The sequence below is a fragment of the Cnephaeus nilssonii genome (assembly GCF_951640355.1).
Source record: "Cnephaeus nilssonii genome assembly, chromosome: 11".
Taxonomy (NCBI): domain Eukaryota; kingdom Metazoa; phylum Chordata; class Mammalia; order Chiroptera; family Vespertilionidae; genus Cnephaeus; species Cnephaeus nilssonii.
The window spans coordinates 28,506,244-28,525,405 of NC_137082.1; the positions used below are offsets into that span (position 1 = coordinate 28,506,244).

General features: G+C 41.7%; 1 protein-coding gene and 1 pseudogene across 2 annotated transcripts in view; one reads left to right on the plus strand and one right to left on the minus strand.

Annotated features, from left to right (window-relative positions):
* The first annotated feature begins 7,099 nt into the window (after positions 1-7,099).
* Positions 7,100-7,453, plus strand: LOC307107795 (non-histone chromosomal protein HMG-14-like; annotated as a pseudogene). Its single transcript has one exon. The product of its transcript is annotated as a non-histone chromosomal protein HMG-14-like (transcript).
* Positions 7,454-10,375: 2,922 nt separating this feature from the next.
* SHLD1 (shieldin complex subunit 1) overlaps positions 10,376-19,162 on the minus strand; it is a 73,521-nt gene continuing 64,734 nt past the window's right edge. Inside the window, exon 3 of the mRNA XM_079784409.1 lies at positions 10,376-11,255. Coding sequence (XP_079640535.1) covers positions 10,813-11,255 — 443 coding nt within the window. The 3' untranslated portion in view covers positions 10,376-10,812. The remainder of the gene's footprint in view (positions 11,256-19,162) is intronic.

A 19,162-nucleotide genomic window follows, 5' to 3' on the forward strand; every position in this document is an offset into this window, starting at 1 on the left:
GATCAAACCACATCAAGTTCTCAAAGTACAGTGATTGCTTCTCTGAGAATAAATTATTTTTATCACCATATCAGAGATAATTGGGCCTGCTTTCTGGTTCCGGGAGGCTGGCCAGCAAAGACAGGGCATGAATGAAATTCATCAGGCCCAGGCTTAACTTCTCACTTTAATTCATGTCCTTGGAAGTCAGAACGAAAAAGCTCATCCTCTTACACTTTAGGGAGTGTGATTAGCAGTGGTCAATCTCTGTTCCACTCACATTTTTGGATGTGGCCAGAGGAGGGGAGAATTACAATTAAATATTCATTTTAGATTAAATGTACTCCTCGTTCTGAAGTAACAAACATTTTTGTATGTGGCTTGTGATATTATGATTTATAACAAATATGTATTTGGTCTTTGTCCCTGTTTCTGGCACAGAGCTCCTAAAACCCGTCAAATTTCTAAAGAGCGATAAAGGCGTCTTGATATTCACAACAGACCCCTTTCAATCACACCTGAGTTTATGTTAAGTAGGTGACTTTTAGAAAGCACCAAAAATGGGGGCTGGTTGCCAGAGGAACCAACCATGTGATTGGAGGTTTGGAACTTTTAGTCCCATCCACCTGACTTCCGGGGAGGGGAGAGGGGCTGGAGGTTGAATAAATCACCAATGGCCAGTGATTTAATCCAGAGATTTTCAGCATTTTTTACCATATGGCACACAAACTAATTACTAAAATTCTTTGGCACACCAAAACATAGGTATAATCTTGACTCATTCACACTGACAGCTCTTGTGTTGGCTGTTGTCTTTTTTAATCTGACAATCTAAGGGGAAAGAGGTCAGTGCCCCTGACCAAATAGTCAGGTATTGCATGTCTCAAAATTTCTTGTGGCACTCCAGTTGAAAATTGCTGATTAAATCAGCCAGGCCTATGCAATGGAGCCTCCCTAAACACCCAAGAGGAGGGCATTTGGGGAGCTTCCAGGTTGGTGAACCAGAATGCATCCACCTGCCACCATGCCGGGGCCCAGGTTCCATGAAGACAGAATCTCCTTTGTTTGGTACCTTGCGATATGTATCTCTTCATCTGGCTGTTGATTCATTTCCTTTGTAATAAGTTGGCAATCTAGTGAATAAACGGTCCCCTGAGTTCTGTGAGTCACTCCAGCACATTAATCAAACCTATGAAGGGGGTTGTGCGAACCTTTGATTTATAGCCAGTTGGTCAGAAGCAAAGGTAACAACCTGGATTTGGGATTGATTTCTGAAGTGGAGGGCAGAGGAGGTGATGGGACTGAGCCCTTTACCTACAGGATCTGATGCTATCTCCAGGTAGATAGTGTCAGAATTGAGTTGAATTGTAGGACACCCAGCTAATGTCTAAGAATTGTTTGGTGATGAGGGGACCACCCTCCCACACCCCCAAATACACTGGAATTGGATGATCAGAATTGTTATGGTCAGATGAGGGAAGAATTAAAATTTAATTTTATATTAAATAGACCACATTCTGATGTAACACACATGCTCTGAGCTGCTAATTAGATATTGAGGTAGATGTAGATGTAATGTAGATGATGGACATGGTGAAGTAGATGATGTGGTTGATGTAGATCCTGTATTTGTTGTAGATGTAGCTGTTGGTGACACAGATGTAAAGGCAAATGTAGATGATGTAGATCTAAATACAGATGTAAGTAGATATCAATATAGATGCAGATGTGCATGGCATAGTTGTAAACATGGATGCAGATGATGTACATGATATTGATTAGGGTTTCTCAACCTCAGCACTATTGATAATTTGGGCTAGATAATTCTTTGCTGTCAGAGGCCATCCTGTGCATTTTCCTAGATGCCAAGGGCACTCTCTGCACCGCAAGTTGTGATAATAAAAAATGTTTCTGGATGTTGCCAATGTCCAGGTGTAGATGATTGAAGAGTGCATACAATCATATAGGTCTAAACATAGATATTGATGACATTCTATGTAATAAAAGGCTAATATGCAAATTGTCCCCTCGACCGGAAGTTCAACCAGGAGTTCGACCAGGGGGCAGGGCCAGCTGGCCAACCACCCATGGCCCCTCTCCCAGGCCAGCCTGGGCCGATCGGCCCCAATTGGGGCAGGCTGGCCGGATCCCACCTATGCACAAATGCATGCACCAGGTCTCATTATCTACTTGATATAGATAATGTAGGTGGTATAAATGTCAATTTTATGATCTGGGCAGGAAGCTGTAGATGTTAATGATGCAGATGACATAGGTTAGATATCAGTTATGAAATAAATATCTAGACAGATCAATATGAAAATAATTTTCCCAACTTAAATTTAAGTTATTTGAAGGTAGGAACCATGACTCTATAGTCATATCTCCCAGAGCAATTTGGAAATATTCCTTAATGATCTGTTGGTTATTTAATTAGTTCTACCTCTTAAGAGCCAAAAAAGTTATCTTTTGTATTTCAAGTATGTTTTCTATTAAGAAAAGAGATTGTCTTAGGAACGTTTGTGGTAATTTAAAATTTCAAGTTATAAATGTATGTGGGTAGATATTTAATACACTTAAAACCTACCCTGCATATATTTCCCCAACATTTTATTATGAAAAATGTCAAATATGCAAAAACTTGATAAAAATTTACAAATAAGACCTGCATCACCACCAGATTTTACCATTAACACCTACCATTAGCTCTTAAATATCCATCTACCCACCATCTATCCATTCATCAATCAACCTTATTTGTTAATGGGCACTGTTGAACTTGCATGGTGAGTTGTGTGTTGGCATTGGTCCATTACTGATTGGAAACTAAATAAGGGTCCTTCCCTACTGATCACTGAAGAAGCTGTGCTTTAGCACACACACAAAGAGGAGAGGGGAATGATAACAAGAATGGCAGAAAGCTGATTGCTGTTGAACCTAGGTAATGGGTAGGTAGCACAATTCTCTCTACTTTTATGAAAGTTTTAAAATCCACATCCTTTGGTTTATTAAAAAGTAAAAAAACAAACAAAAAAAACTCAGCCTGTCCATGGAGATATTTAAATATACACATTTTCAATGCATATATTTATATCTAAACATAAAATGTATGTGTGTGTGTGTGTGTTTTGAATAAAATAATATAGAAATGACACATAGAATACATAGTTCACACAGGGATTTTCTGTAATGGTTCAAGTAAAACTTTACAGAAGTCTTAGGTGGGTAAACAAACAGAAAGTAACTTGCTGGATCATGAGCTTGGTGAGCTTTTATTATATAATAAATTCTGCTTATGTAATAAACTCTTTGAGGCCAAGGATCCTGTGAGGTACCACTTCTGTGTCTCCACACCACTTAATCCAGGGTACTGCAGAGTAAATGGTACTTAATAAACATTGGCTGATGGGCTAAACTCAGGAAATGAATTGTGATGAACAGTAGTTTAATTCTCTATGCAATAACGCCACACAGCTCAATCAATTGGAAAATCAGTTTCCTGAATCCGCCCTCATGGAGATTTGCACAGAATGTTTGAGCCTGAGGGAGACTCGGAGCTTTGCTAATGTCCTCATTTTGCAGAAGGAAATGAGGCCCAGAGGGATTATATGAGCCTCACTGAACATCCCACTTGTTAATGGCCGAGTTGTTGCCTCTGACACCTACAATTGGACTCTTGCTTTTGCCATGATGTCTCTCAGAAGGTACAAATCCACCACCCCACCCCCCCCCCCCCGCCCCCCTTGCCCCTGGCTTAAAATTCATGGCTTCAGTTACAGGAAAGAGAAAGAACTTGTCAAGCTGGCTCCACCAGGAGGCTGAACAGGTGACATGACTGCAGAACAAGCTCATGATCAGTGTTTGCCCAGCACTGTTGTGTGCCGAGCCTGGGGAAGATAAGCGCTCTGTCTGTTGGAAGGAAGATGGACACATGTTTATAGAGGATGGCCCTGCTGTGTAGGATTTAAGCATATATTAGTAGAGCAGAGCCGTAGGGGCTGGAGAAAGGATGTAATGTTTTGGAGGCCATAGAGCTTGGATATAAGGTTCTAGGACTGAGGAGAGGGTGGGACATCCAGGTTAGAATAGTGTGGACCAGGGTCTGTGCTTCACCCTGTGGGTGTTAAGGAGCTTGGGAAGTTTCTGTGGGGGACGGGATGGGATCCAGTACTAACTGGATTTAGGAAGACCAGTGTGTGAGAGAGGCTGGCAACAGGGAGAACCTTGAGGAGGGCTTTCAGGAGATGAAAGCTTGGAGCAGGTGACAGCAATGGCAAGAGGAAGAAACCATGTAAGAAAAGATGTAAAAATGGTTTGCTCGGGCCAATGTTTCTCAAAAAGCAATGAGAGAATAAGGCCAGTGGGTTGCAAACAGGCAAACATGCCTGAGTCTGGTCTACAAGCTTCTTGGATTAAAGAATCATTTCTCCCAGAGGGCTGTTGTTTGGATCACCATAGCATGTTCTTTCTCTGAATGTGAACTTGTCGGGAACATTGAGTTCTCTGACCCATAGGGAGAGTGATGTATGTTCCCTGGAGAAGAAAGTGGAGGGAGGCACCATTGCAACGTGACCTGAGAGAATGGAAATAGAGGGAGGAAAAGATGATTAAAACACCAATAGTGTCATCTGCAACTCTTATAGTCTTATTTTTTCCATTTAGATCTTTAATCCATCTGGAATCTGTGTTTGTGTATAGTGTGATGTGAGGATCTGTTGATTGACTGTTTAGGAATTCAAACTTTACGAGTGTTTTGAAATGTTATCCTTAACACATACTAAATTTTCATGAATATTTTCTTATTCTCTTGCTTAAAACCCAGAAATCATTTCCCATGGTTTTTAGAATAAAATTCAAATTCCTCACCCTGGCTTAAAAGGCCCTTGCCTGCTTCTGAAATTCACCTGCTAGTCTGCCCCTGCATACTGTGCTCCAAACATGGACTTCCTTCTGTCCAGTTTGAGCTCATTTCAGGCTGAGTTTCGCACCAACTCTACAAATGCTCGTTCCTCTTCCTGATGCTCCACTCCAGCCTTTGTGCAGCTGGTTCTTGTGAATCCTGCAGCTCTCGGCTCAAAGGCTACGTCTTCAGTCTTTCTTGGACCACCCAGCCTCAAGCGCCCACCCAGGCACTATCATCTCATCCTTGGTTACCCCAGAGTATCTACAATTCATTTTGATAACAGGAGTGAGGTGAGGAGTCAGGCTTTTTTATTCTCCCCTCCAGTGTGGGAAGCCAGTTACTTTAAGACCATTTGCAAAAAAAAAAAAAAAAAAGAAAGGAATAGACCATTTGCTAAAAAACTTCATCTTTTCATTATGCATTTGAAATGCTAGCTTCATCATATACTCAATTTCCTCTTGCATTCATATCTATTTATGGACTGAACTCTTTTTTCTTTTCTGTTTTATGGCTGCTTTAATTATTGTAGAGTTAAAATGTTTTCATATTTGATAAGGCTAGACATTGCTTTTTAATATTCTGGCCATTCATGCATGCTTTGCTTTTTAAAAAGATTTGCACTATGGGTGCAAGGTAAAGAGAGGCAAATGTAGATGTGGGTTCACCTGATGGAAGTTTCTCACAGTATTCCAGGAGAGAGATGGTGGGAGACTACAAGATAGAATAGCTTATCTAATCCATTGTATTCTGAATTTCAGTCATTTCCAGTATACCACTTTTATAATTTTTGACACATCTATATGTCACCTGAGCTATTATTAATTTAACACTTTCAGTAATTCAATTCACTTTTATATTTTAAATATTTATATTAGGCTTATCCTATGTAATATCTGAAAAAGAACAGATTAGACATAGTAGTTATATTTCTCTAATATATTGAACTGAATAGATCACACTGAAAATAAACATTGTTTTTGCATGTACATTATTTTGTGTACTACCAGCAGTTTGAGAAACACTGGTCTGAGCAAACCAGTCTCCTCAGTTTTCCAGATGAAAATTTCCACTCAGAAGGGTACTAGCTGTTCATAGCTGTTGATTGCACAGGTGGGTTCAGTTTATGAAAATTATCAAGATGTTTACTTATAAACTCTTTCTACAAGATTATTGTAATCCAATAAAAAGTTTTCCAAGTAAGCTTTAGTGTTTTGAAAGTATTACTGTGTTGTTTTGTGTTAATAAGATCTATTACATGTGGCCCGACTGGTATGGCTCAGTGGTTGAGTGTGGACCCATAAAACTGGAGGTCATGATTTGATTCCTGGTCAGGACACACACAGGGGTTTGGGGCTGAATCCCCAGTGGGAGGCATGCAGGAGGCAGCTGATCAATAATTCTCTCTCATCACTGATGCTTCTATCTCTCTCTCCCTCTCCCTTTCTCTCTGAAATAAATAAATACATAATTTTAAAAAATCCATTACATGTGCCCTTACATAGGTCAAGCAAAGAAATAGACTAATGAAGTGAGTAATAGTTTCATGAAGTTAAAACATGGCAGCAGTTCTCTTCTTAGGAGTTACTGCAAGCAAATCCATCCTCCCCAAGACCAAAGGGCCACAGGTGGTATCACAGGCCAGTCAGAACCTTGGTAGGATGATAATATGTCAGTGAGTGATGTGTAGGGCAGAAATAGATAATAATGCCAAAGGCCAGAGCCTCAATGCCATTTCCTCTTAGTCTTTATTGAAGGTAAACAGAGATAAATGGAAAATGCCATCCTGACCCCACGAAGATCAAATTAAGGCACGAGATTGCAGGGAATCAGATATCTTGTTCTGGCCTGTCACAAGCACTTACTCAGATACAAACAGGCCACACTCCTTTTTTTTTTTTTTTTTTTTTTTACCATCAGGTGCTTCTGGCTTTTAGACTTGTTAATTCTCTGCTTTTAGAGTCTAACCGCTGGCTGAGAGCCCATAACACTGATGAAATTAACAAAATTATTGACACTAAAATCTCACTGCCCAAGAGAAGCTGCTGCCTCCGGGCATGGAGATTCAAATAGCTTATATCTTTTGTCCTTTACAAACAGTATAAAAGAGCAGCTTGGGCGGCGGGAGACTGGGCAGCGGCCTGGCAGCCCACGTTCACCCAGACACTTAGGGGTGCCCAAGCCCTCAGGCACCCAGCCCACGCCCAGCCCGCCGCCACGATGCCCAAGAGAAGGTCCGGTCTGCGGAGGGGGCAGCCAAGGAGGAGCCCAAGAGGAGGTCGACCAGGTTGTCAGCCAAAACTGCTCCTGCAAAAGTGGAAACGAAGCCCAAAAAGGCGGCAGGAAAGGATAAATCTGCAGACAAAAAAGTGCAAAGGAAAGGGAAAAGGGGAGCAAAGGGAAAGCAGGCGGCAGTGGCTGACCAGGAACCTAAAGAAGATCTACCTGCGGAAAACGGAGAAACTAAAAACGAGGAGAGTCCAACCTCAGATGAAGCAGGAGAAAAAGAAGCCAAGTCTGATTAATGTCATATACCGTGTCTTATCAGTGGTCCCTGTCTCCCTTCTTATACAATCCAGAGGAATATTTTTATCAACTATTTTGTAAATGCAAGTTTTTTAGTAGCTCTAGAAACATTTTTAAGAAGAAAGGAATTCCATCTCATCCCATTTTTTTTAAAGTATAAATGCTTTTTTTAAGTGGTGAAATCATTTGCTGGTTGTTTATTTTTGGGACAACCAGAAAATAGTGGGATATTAAATATGAGAGACTTTGATTGTCTTGGGTGTCAGCTTAACATTCCATAGATGGGGTTAGTTTTTATATCCTACTAGAGGCCCAATGCACGAAGATTCGTGCAAGAATAGGCCTTCCTTTCCCTGGCTGCCGGCACTGGCTTCCCTCTGGCACCCGGGACCCAGGCCTTCGCTCTGGCCACTGCCTTCCGCCTTGGCTCCGGCCCCACCACCCTCCTGTAGCTCCCTCCACCCCCAGCCCCCACTCAAAGCAGGTGTCCCACCCCGCCCCGGCCGCTCCGTGCCTGCGCTGTCACCGTCACCGTCGCCATGGCAACAACACAAGTGTCCTGGCCTGGCTGCTGCCATCTTTGTCACGTCAATTAGCATATTCCCTCCTTATTGGCTGTGGGCGCCACCATCTTTGTTGTGGAGTGACAATCAATTTGCATATTTTGTCTGTATTAGATAGGATAATACAAAGCATACTAAATGGCAATTTGGAGTCAGTCATGTGTTTGCTATGTCTTGAACATTTTAAATTACTTTGATTTACATGTTTTTGGTAGAATTGTTTCCTAAAGAAAACCACTCCTTGATTTTGGCTCTCCCTGTCAGAATTCTGTGCATCTGTAATATCTTTGGTGGTAGTCCAGTTTTCCTAGTAACTTTGTTAGTGTGCTGTGAAAGATTGAAAATTTAATTATGTGGTATATATGATATTAAATTGTGAATTAGTGGGACTTTGATGTAACAGCGTATCAACATTTGAAGATATTGGTACTTGATACTCTATTAAGGAAAGTTAGCCTCTACATTTTAAGCTGGAAAGTCACTGAAATAACTGTTTAGAAAAGAATCACAACTACATGACTTTACATTTTTGGTATGTATGCTAAGAATTGTGTACAAATTGATATGTCTGTGTACTGATCCTCAAAACAAACAATAAAATCTCAATTATGAAAGAAAAAAATAAAAACAGTATAAAATAAGTCAGCTTCTTTCTGTTGGTAGCCATGGAAACTAATCTCCAATATTTCAGTGACTGCATGATACTGAGAACTACAGCATTCTTCAAGGGCCTCTATTAATTTGCTTCACATTAAAAAAACAATAAAACTAGGATGACCTTCAAATTAAAGCTGTAGATTTTCTATTCTAAGTCCCATTGGTTTCATGACTATGTGGGGACCAGTTGAATAGGAGAGGCCCATGCAGGAAGACTGCTGGTCGGAGGAAAATTGGGAGGCTTGTTTTTCCAAGTCTCTCAGAGGCCTGTTCATTTCCTGTTTCCTACCACTTAGGTCTCCTTCCCATGGTGCCTCTGCACGTCAATGTGGAACTGTTTCTTACGTCTGAAATGTCTCTTATGTCTGACCTTCCTGACCTTTAAAAGCCTTCTGTCTCCATCCAAGAGTCCCCAAGGAACCTGCCTGCAAGGACACATTCACTCTGAATGTACACGGTTAGGCTGATCTAGTTGCTTAATACGGAAAGCTTAGGGGATCTTATGCCAATTAAATTTCAGCAGAAGTTCCTCCAAATCTAACTGCACAGCATTGCCAGCTTCTCTTCTTGGTCCCCCCGAAACAATTGATATAACCCTTTCCTGTCACTGCAATTTGTTTGGCGAACTGTCTAGGTAAGGATTACTGCGAGGCTTCCAATGACAGTTGCAGGGAGCTTGGTGCCAGGTGACGTCATCTACCCACTGAACTCTCAAATGGGGGTTCAGGACACAGTCGTGGAGCAGAGCACCTGCCAGCACAAGCCTGCATCGGCGATTTAAAGCCACAAGGAATATAGTCAGTAATATTGTATGATGTCAGATGGGTATCACACTTATTGCGGGATCACTTCATAAGGTACATAAATGTCGCCCTAGCTGGTTTGGCTCAGTGGATAGAGCGTTGGCCTGTGGACTGAAGGGGTCCCAGGTTCAGTTTCGGTCAAGGGCACATGCCCGGGTTGCGAGCTCAATCCCCAGTAGGGGGCAAGCAGGAGGCAGCCAATCAATGACTCCCTCTCATCATTGATGTTTCTATCTCTCGCTCCCTCTCTGAAATCAATAAAAAAATATGTTTAAAAAAGGTAGATAAATGTCTAATTACTATTATGTGCCTGAAATAATATAATATTGTATGTTAACTATAACTAAGAGATAAATTTAAAAAGTAATCTAAAAAGCAAAGGTAAAGCCACTCCCTGGTGAAGTCAGGACAGGGTAGGGGTGAGGGGGTCAACCATTCAGAAAGTGGCAGAGGTGCTGGCGGCAGGCAGAAGGCAGAAACCACCAGAGGAAGGAGTGCACCTGGGCAAAGGATTCCTCTCTCTCTCCCACCGCAAGCTGACGAGGCCACCGGCCTACCCAGCCTATCAAAACTGAGCTTGCGCGTCCCTGGGTGTGTGGAGACGAAGAGACTTTATTTTTTTTTTTTTTAAATTTGTGAATCCTAGCTGTTATTTTAGGAGGTCCACATGCCCCTTCCTCTCCCAGGTGGTGCTATAAAATAGGCAGTTCTGGATTTGGAGAGGCAAGGGTCTGACTAAGATGCGATGCACTTTTTTGGAAGCGTATTTAAATCTTTGTGTTCTTCTGGAACATACGCGCTCAATCGCGTGGTCACAGTTTTACGACATGGTATAATTCTTTGCTTGGTTCAGCATAGTTTTATTCCCTTCAAAAAATTCAGCTGATGCTAGCCTGTTCCCTTAGGTCTGGTTCTCCCAGAAGCAGACTCTGAGTCAAGGATTCAAGTACAAGCGATTTATTGAGGAAAGGCTCATAGGTGGCACCGATAGGTGCATGAATGGAAGGACAGCATCGGCCTGATTCTGAGTGGAGCTCCAAAGAGTACATTATGCCACAGAGCATGTCTTCCTTTGAGACAAGGAAGCTGGGCTTTCTGAACTCCCAAACCAGTCCGTCACTGGCCTCTGGCCAAAGGGAAAGGTAGGAGGGCGTGTGGCCATGGGGGCTTTAAAATTCCCAGGCATCGATGGCTCTCTACTTGGGCTGACCCAGCCTCTAATACTTGGTCACAGATGCCAGCTGTTGGCTGCAGAGCACTTAACTGGGGGCGGGGCACAAAGCTGGCAAGACAGACCTGAGGGGACCTGGGTGGTGCACTGACAGTGTCAGCCCCAGGGCTGCTCTCCAGATCCAGCTGGCCTGCTCTGGCCACCAGGCACCAGTTATGGGTCTTCCATCACATTCTGCTGCAAGAGGAAACGAATAATGTCTTTGGAAAGTCCTGGGGTCGGCTTTTCGTCATCCAGACACTGACTTCCTTCTCCCAGTGGGTAGAACCGGGCGTCCCTGGAATACCTCTGTAACAATGAGCAGCCATCCCGGTTGAAAATGACCCGGGCCATTTGAAAACTGCGGAGGGCGTACTTCTGGCTCTCCTGGCCCTGCAGTTCGTGGATTTTCTGAGACAGGTACTGGCAGACAGATGCAGAGAGTGGGTTTCGAGAGGCTGGTTGTGGGTGGCCAAACATCTCATAGAGTCTATCCAGGGATTTCCGAAGTTCCTCATCCTCTGTCTTGGTCTCTGGTTGGCCATTCACAGAAGGGTCGAGCCAGAAGTTCTCAGAGGCCCAGGAATCACTTGGTGTAGTATTTAAGTGACCGCTGTCTGTAAGACAAACACATCCCAATACTCAAACACTTACTCAAAAATATCAGAAAGCCAGCCCAAAGTAGGTGATGTCTCTTTTTAACTCAGCACACTTATTGCTCCCGGGTAATGGGCAATGGGCAGAATCAGATGATTTCTGATTCTGTTCCCACCATCCTGGGGGTATGCCACTTGTTTGCCCAAAACAAGAACATGTTTCAGGGGTTCTTGAAAAGAAGTTCAAAGTGGCTGTGAACTTGGATGGGAAAAATATCATATCTTTATTTTCACTAATCTCTACCTAAAATCAAGCATTTCCTTCCATGATGAATGTAGGCAATAAACCCATTAGCAGCAATACCTGTGACTTTATCACTAGTAGATCACAGCTATTTTTATATGACATTATAGTTTGTTGAACATGTTTTGAAATATCACGTATGCCCATCACTATGCTATGAACTGAACTGTGTTTCTCCAAAATTCATATGTTACAGTCCTAATCCTTAAAGGAGATGGGCCTTTTAGGAGGTTACTAAGGTTAATTGAGGTCATAAAGGTGGGGCCTCAATCATAAAAGATTGGTGGCCTTCTAAGAGGAGGAAGATCTCTCTCTTTTTTTCTTTCTCTCTCCCCTCTCTCTTCATGTGCAGGAACTGAGGAAAGGCCATTGAGGACACAACAAGAAGGCGGCCTTCTCCAAGCCAGGGAGAGAGTCCTCACCACACATGACCATGCTGGTTCCCTGACCTCGGACTTCCAGTGTCCAGAACTGTGAGAAAATAATTTCTTTTGTTTAAGCTATCCAGTTTACGGTATTTTATTATGGCAGCCCAAGTAGACTAAGGTCACTACTATGAAATCACCACAGTTATTAGTCCTGACACTAGATCTCATTATTTAAACATTAATTTAAAAAACACATATTCATTATAATATCACACATTTTGTTCTTTACGTATTTTAATAGCTACATTTCAGTGTTTTCCCTTGGTAAGCTTATATGTTTTACTTCATGCAGTTAAAACCTTTATTCTGCATTCATGGACTCCACCAGATGCCAAAGGGATGCACTGCACAAACACATTGCAGACCCCAATGCAGACAGTTCTGGGCATTTACACAGCTCAGATATTTCTTTATTTACTCCCTACTATAATCCTAAAGACTCTTTATCTCTAAATTAAAACCACCTTTTTGCTTTTTTAAAGGAGGAGTAACAAATAAACTAAGAGATTTAATAATAGACAGTAAGTAACCAGAATTGGAGCCAAATCCTAGTTCTTAATCTAACTTTCTGTACCTCTCTGGGCACCCTAATTCTTAACATAGGAATCTCTTAAGTCTTTTGAAACAAAGAACTTTCGTATCATTTTTTTAGAAAAGATTTTACACAAATAATTTGTAAGTTGCTGAATTCCTTATACAGCCACCAGCTTTATGCTTTAAACTTTTATACTTTAAATCAAAATAATATATTTTCCCTTTTTTGCTCTAATATATGCTGTAATTAATTACTAGCTTTAATTCTACACACCCACTCCCCAACCACTTACTCAATTAATAGTTATAATAAAAATATCTGTATCCTGGCCGGTGTGGCTCAGTGGTAGAGTGTTGGCCCATACACCAAAGGGTCTTGGGTTTGATTCCCAGTCAAGGGCACGTACTTGGGTTGCAGGTTCAATCTCTCAGCCCCTGTTGTCCTGCCTTATGGCCCCCAGACCAATCATCTGTGGGGAAGCAGATGGGTAGGGACCCCTCACCCTGCCTAGCAGGACCCCTTCCCCACTCCCCTTGGCTCTCTAACAGCAGTACCATTTGTTAGGCGAGTACTATTTGCCAAGCCCTGAGCTAAGTCTTTTGTTTGTTTGTTTTAATAATAAAGTAAGCCACCAAAAGAAATTTTACAATTACTCTCCAGAGGTTTGTTTTAATTTTTTTCTTGAAATGATCTCAATCTCATAGAAAACTTGCAAGTACAATACAAATAACTTTTTCTCATTAATTATTTGAAAGTTGCCAAACTGATGCCCACCCTGATTTTCCTACCAGCAAGGACATTCTTCCACATAACCCCAACGCAACCATCAAAATCAGGAAATTAAGAGGGACGACATTACTGCCATCTAATCCTAGCCCCCATCAAGTGGTCCCAATCATGTTCTTTATAGCAAAAAGATCTGGTTGAAAATCATGTGTTGTGTTTAGTTGTCAGTGGGAAGAATGAAAGAGAGAAGGAGATGCTCCATAGGAACACTGGGAAAGTTGGAGAGTTCCTGAAACTGTCCACCCAAGGCAGCCATCTATACGGAACATTCCAAGGAGCATAGCATGTACTTACTAAGTAACTGGTCAACAACTTTGATATGCGGGATTTTAAGTTTTCATCGGAGTTTCATTATTATATTTAATTTTTGAAATTAGGTGTCCTAAACTCAGTGTCCAAAAGAACCAAAAAAATTAGCCTGTCTTCTCTGTTTTTCTTGCAAATGTCAAGCAGACTGCAATTCATCTTCAAAGACACCCCCCCCCCTTCCCCCAATCTCTTTCCAAAGAGCCAATAACAATATGGGTTGAATCATTCACTGCTTCAGTCAGTTCTTTTGAACCTGCCTCCAGCTCATTTCAGTCTTTGATTTCCTTTTGAAATTTGCATTGCTGCCAACTACAAAGCCATCTCTTTAATCATGTGTCTGGTGTGGCCTTTTGGACATCACTGTTTCTTCACCAGCAAATAAAGCTAATTGCTTCTCTTTTCCTAATGCACTAAATGTAGACAGAAGGATGGATCTTTGATAACTTAGCCAGTTCCTGCTCATTGTTGCATTCTTACAGCTATGTTCAAGCCCCACCTTATTCTACCTGTTGATATAGCCCTGACTTGTAGGGTTCTCAGCTTGGGACTATAATATCTATTCTAGGGAGAGACTGGGGATGTTTTTGTGTCAGTGATTGGAAAGTGCTACTTGCATTTAGTGACCCATCCTTGGCTCTCTAACAGCAGTACCATTTGTTAGGCGAGTACTATTTGCCAAGCCCTGAGCTAAGTCTTTTGTTTGTTTGTTTTAATAATAAAGTAGGCCACCAAAAGAAATTTTACAATTACAAAATTTTACAAAATAATGGATATAAATATCCTACAATGTAGAATGGTGACTTTCAACCGGCATGCCAGGAGAATTTTTAAAACATGCAATACCTGACTATTTTAGTCAGGAGCACTGACCTCTTTTCCCTGAGATTGTCAAATATAAAAATGACAACAGTCAACACAGCAATAGTTGTCTGGTGTAAATGAATCCAAATTATACAATTTTTTGGTCAGATTGGCAAAAAATATATTTTTTGGTGTTCTGCAGAATTTTAGTTATTAGTTTATGTGTGCCACAGGATGAAAAAGGTTGAAAATCACTGATGTAGAAGATAATTCCATAAACCAAGAATCTTACTGTCCCCAAATTCCAGTAGTGCCCCTTACTCTCTCAGGAACTCTGGCTCAAGGATGGATTGTGGAAGGAGTGGGAAGTGAAGGCTGAATCCTACTGCATCGCAATATATTGATTTGCCCTGAACTTGCCTTTGCTGTTGATTCTTGCACAATGGATTTCTTGCTGGTACCCATTTGCACTATGCATTCCTGCCTTCTCAGACCTTGATTTTTTTGTGTGTTGTTTTTTTCCTAAGCAAGGGCCTAACCACCAATCCTAATTCTGGCATTACTTAAATTGGAACTTCCCTTTTCATTTCAATAGGCTTTCAATTACAAATAAAGTTTCTTTAGGAATTAATAAGAAGAAAAGGAGGACAGGGCTTCCTATGACAATGCTTTTGCATGCACTATGTTAAGGCCACCTATCTACCAGAATATCTGTTTCTTAACTTTTCTTTTTTGTAATCCTCACCCAAGGACATGCTTTTATTGATTTTAGTGAGATAGGAGGGAAGGGGGCGGGGGGAGAGAGAGAGAGAGAGAGGCATCGATGCATCGATGTGAGAGTGAAACACTGATTGGCTGCCTCCTGCAAGTGCTCCTACTGGGGACTGAACCCGCACCCTTCCGTGTGCAGCAAGCATGTCAAACTTGAGACCCGCGGGCCACATGTGGCCCAAAACAAATATTTTTGTAGCCCAGCCAATATAACGGTATGAAAGAAATGTTTTAATAAAAATTTTGTAACTTAATTTTTACAATATCCTGTTATACGTAATTATTAATCACGAACTACAATGTTTGCTAATGACTGATTACTATAATCCTGTTGCATTCATTTCCCTTACGTGCCTTAAGCGCAGGCACACCATTTCTCTCCACTAATACTAGCAGCGAATATTTTAGCAGCCAATTGCCACGTCATTAGTCTTGGACTGACTTGTTTGGTGTGCGAAACAGGAGATATTTCGCTTTCGGAGAACAAGAAAAATAAGTTTATTTGCGTTATGATTATTAATTTGTGCAGTTATTCAGTGTCTGGTAAGTTAATGTTCAAGAAAAAATATTAATTTTTATTAAAATGTCCTATTATTTTATGTTAATGATTACTCAGCCCTTTGTATTCATCATGTCTCTATCGAAATAAACCTACGTTTCTATAAAAATTGAAGCTTTTGTGTTTTTGTGGCCCACATAAACTTAAACCTTGTTCATTTGGCCCGTGTTAGCCTTTGTGTACAGGACAATACTCCAACCAACTGAGCCACATTGGCCAGGGCTGTTAACTTTTCTTTTGACCAAAGAGAGAAAACATACAGATATTTGAGATTCTTATAGACCTATTTTTATATCTTTAGGAGTTATAGATGCTAATTTGAGTTCAGTAATCTGAGACAACCAATTAGCATGGAGCATTTGAGATCAATGGTTGTGTTCTGCGAGAGACGCCATTAGCTTTGAGAAAGCCAAGTGGCTAATACAGTAGGGGTTTCTTCCAGAGAATCTTCCTGGCTATTTCTGTGGCTGATACACACAGCAGGATTTTACCTCTGTGAAACATTTTAGCCTGCAACTCTAACAAGTTTCCCCTGCATAAATTTGATATTTAGAATTCTGTCTCCTTCTTGCATCAGCATCAATCATTGCCCACTCGGCCTTATTTGCCCAGAGTTTCTTTTACTAACAACTGCTAATTGGGAGCATCTGTGGTTTTAAGTCTGCACAGAGCTGAAAGAAACCTACGACTCGATTTTAAAACATGGAGAATTACCAGGATTTAAGGAAAGAAGTAATATGTGGCATGTGCAGTCTCCTATGTTGCTCAGAGGGGAAGCTGCCCCTTTTGCTGGGCACTGCCCAGCACACTTCTCAGACAAACCCTGCTGCCTTGGTTTGTCTGCTGGAGGTTGCCTGGGTTCTGTGTGGCTCTGAGAAAAATTCATGGGCATGAGAAGAACAAGGTGAATGGGGGAGAGGGATGTTCTGGTTATCAATGGTCACTTATTAGTGCTCTTTGGATGCAAGGACTCACTTCCTTTATGGCAGCGGTCAAACTTCAGAGGCCTCATAAGTTCTCTACATGGTGACACCATCAGTTTAGTATATGAGGGGCTGTGGCCCATGGATCTGGGGGTCCTGCTCTCCTAGTCTGCATCTGCCTGCTCCAGATCTCACTTTCTTTTCCTTTATCCCCTCTTCTATTTCTCTCACTCCTGCCTTCCCACTCCATAAGAGGAGTGAACAGGATCAACAAGATTAAGCCCTATTTCCAGCCCTACAGGCTGTGCGAAAGTCTGACTGGTTGCTCACATTTCTGCGTCATTGCCTTGAAAAGTCTGGCTTCTTTCCAATCCTTGAATGCATCAAGAGAGCTCCCTCCCTTCATGGGGGAATGTGGTAGGAGTCAGACAGACATGAACAGAGCAGATAGGTCAGGTGCAGAAGGTCACCAGGGCAGAACTTCCCGGGTGCCTAGCTACACCCAAAACAAGGAAAACAAGGACCTCGCCTAAGGGTAACCTTCCCTCCCCTAGCATATCAATCAGGTCATGAGGTTCAGACTTCCCTGACCTTTCCTCCCCTGGCATGTTGCTAGTCATGCCAGTTAGACCCCTTAGAGGGGAACCGAATAAAGGGGCCGGAGAATAACCCTTAAGCATTAAGCCCCAGGACAGGACAATAGGTTCTGACCCACATCAAATATATCTAGGCCTCAGTTGTGTTTCAGCTCCAGGCCCAGAAAAGCAGCAGCATCAGACAAGTGATGCCATGGCCGCCTCAGGACCAGCTGCATTGACTAAAGACCCCCTGTGCTGGTGCCTACCTATCAGTAGAGACCGTGACTCTGAAAAGACACACCTGAAAAGCTGATGAATATTCTATTAAGATTCTCCCCTAAAATCCCCACCCTTAAAAGCTCTTAGGATGGAAACTGCCCCAGTCCCTGGCTTCTTCCCCCCAGGGTGTGTACCTTTACCTTTCTCTTTCTCCTAAGCTCCAAGGGCCTTTCTTTTGCCTCTGTAACTTGTTTCCTGAACCCATTTCTTTTACCTCTGTGACTTTTAAAGAAACTTTTGCTTATTTAAAAAAAAAAAAATAGCAAGCTCCCTCTTTGGAACCTTTGCACTTGCTGTTCTCTGAGTGGAACGTGCTTTCTCCACATATCTGCATGGCTGGTCTCCTCTCCTCCTTCAGGTCTCTGCTCAGATGTTACCTTCTCAGTGAGGCCAGGATGGGCTAGCTTATGACACATAGCAAGCAAGCCCCAAATCCCAGGGGCATAAAACAACAAAGGATTTTTCTCTCATCTTCCAGCTCAGTGTCATACAAGTAGATCTGAATCATCTTTGTCCTTAGCCTGGAACCCAAGCTGATGGGGCAGCCAGGGAAAAGAGTGTGGTAAAGGAGGCAGTGACTGGGAAAACTGTGTCACTCTGTTTACCTATCACTGGCAAATGTTAAATCATGTAGCCAAGCCTGATTACAAAAGAATGAGGAAGAAAAATTCTCCTACAGGAAGAAGGTTTACGTTGAAGCTCCTGCATTGGAGTGTCAAGACACTTTGCTTCCTACGTTATCAATACCATAAAATTAATGACCCCTCCCCCCCACCAAAAATCAATAAGCTTAAGTTACCTTTTGCCTGATAGTAACCCTGCTGGTTTCTACATTTTAGAATGTGCAACTGTTCCTTTAAAGGATAGAATCCATATACTTACAAAGGGGGAAGGGAAAGGGTGTGGATATCAAGATATTTAATTCAACTTAACATTTCAAAAGGATGGAAGATCTGGTCAGATGCTTTTGAAACCACAGTCTCTGTACTTGTTTACATCTGAAGCTAAAACTGAAAGAATCACCCAAGGGGAGGTGGCATATGCTGTCACCTTCATCCTAATGACTAACAGATGCAATGGTCAGAGGACAGGGTCCTGCAAAATGCAACTGCTGAGAAACAAAATGAATGCTGGGGAAAAAAACAAAGATATGTGCGACAGCCCTAAAATTAGGTGCCTAGGCCAGTTATATAAGGCCAGGTTCCACTGTCTGATCTGTAAGCTATCTTACTTTTATCTTGGCATATTATACTTTTCTTCAGAAATGGAAATGCTCTGAAATTTACAGGGAACTCTAATATCCTAGCTTATACCACCCCAAATTGGCAAGTAAGATATCATATTTGCTTCTTTTTTCTTAGTAAAAAATTAAACATTTCAACTAAAGTTGACCACTTCTACAGAAACTTATTCCTTCCAGCCCATCTTTATACCTTATATATATATGTCTCCATAAGCAATAGAATTGTTGCTTTGTGTGTTTTGGTTATTTTAATTTTAAGTTCAATGAACAAACTTGCTTTTTTCACTCAACATGACTTTACTTCTAGCTAATGTTAATATACACTGAGTGGCCAGATTATTATGATCTCTGAACTGGCCACTCAGTGTATATCCTATATAATAAAAGGCTAATATGCAAATTGTCCCCTCAA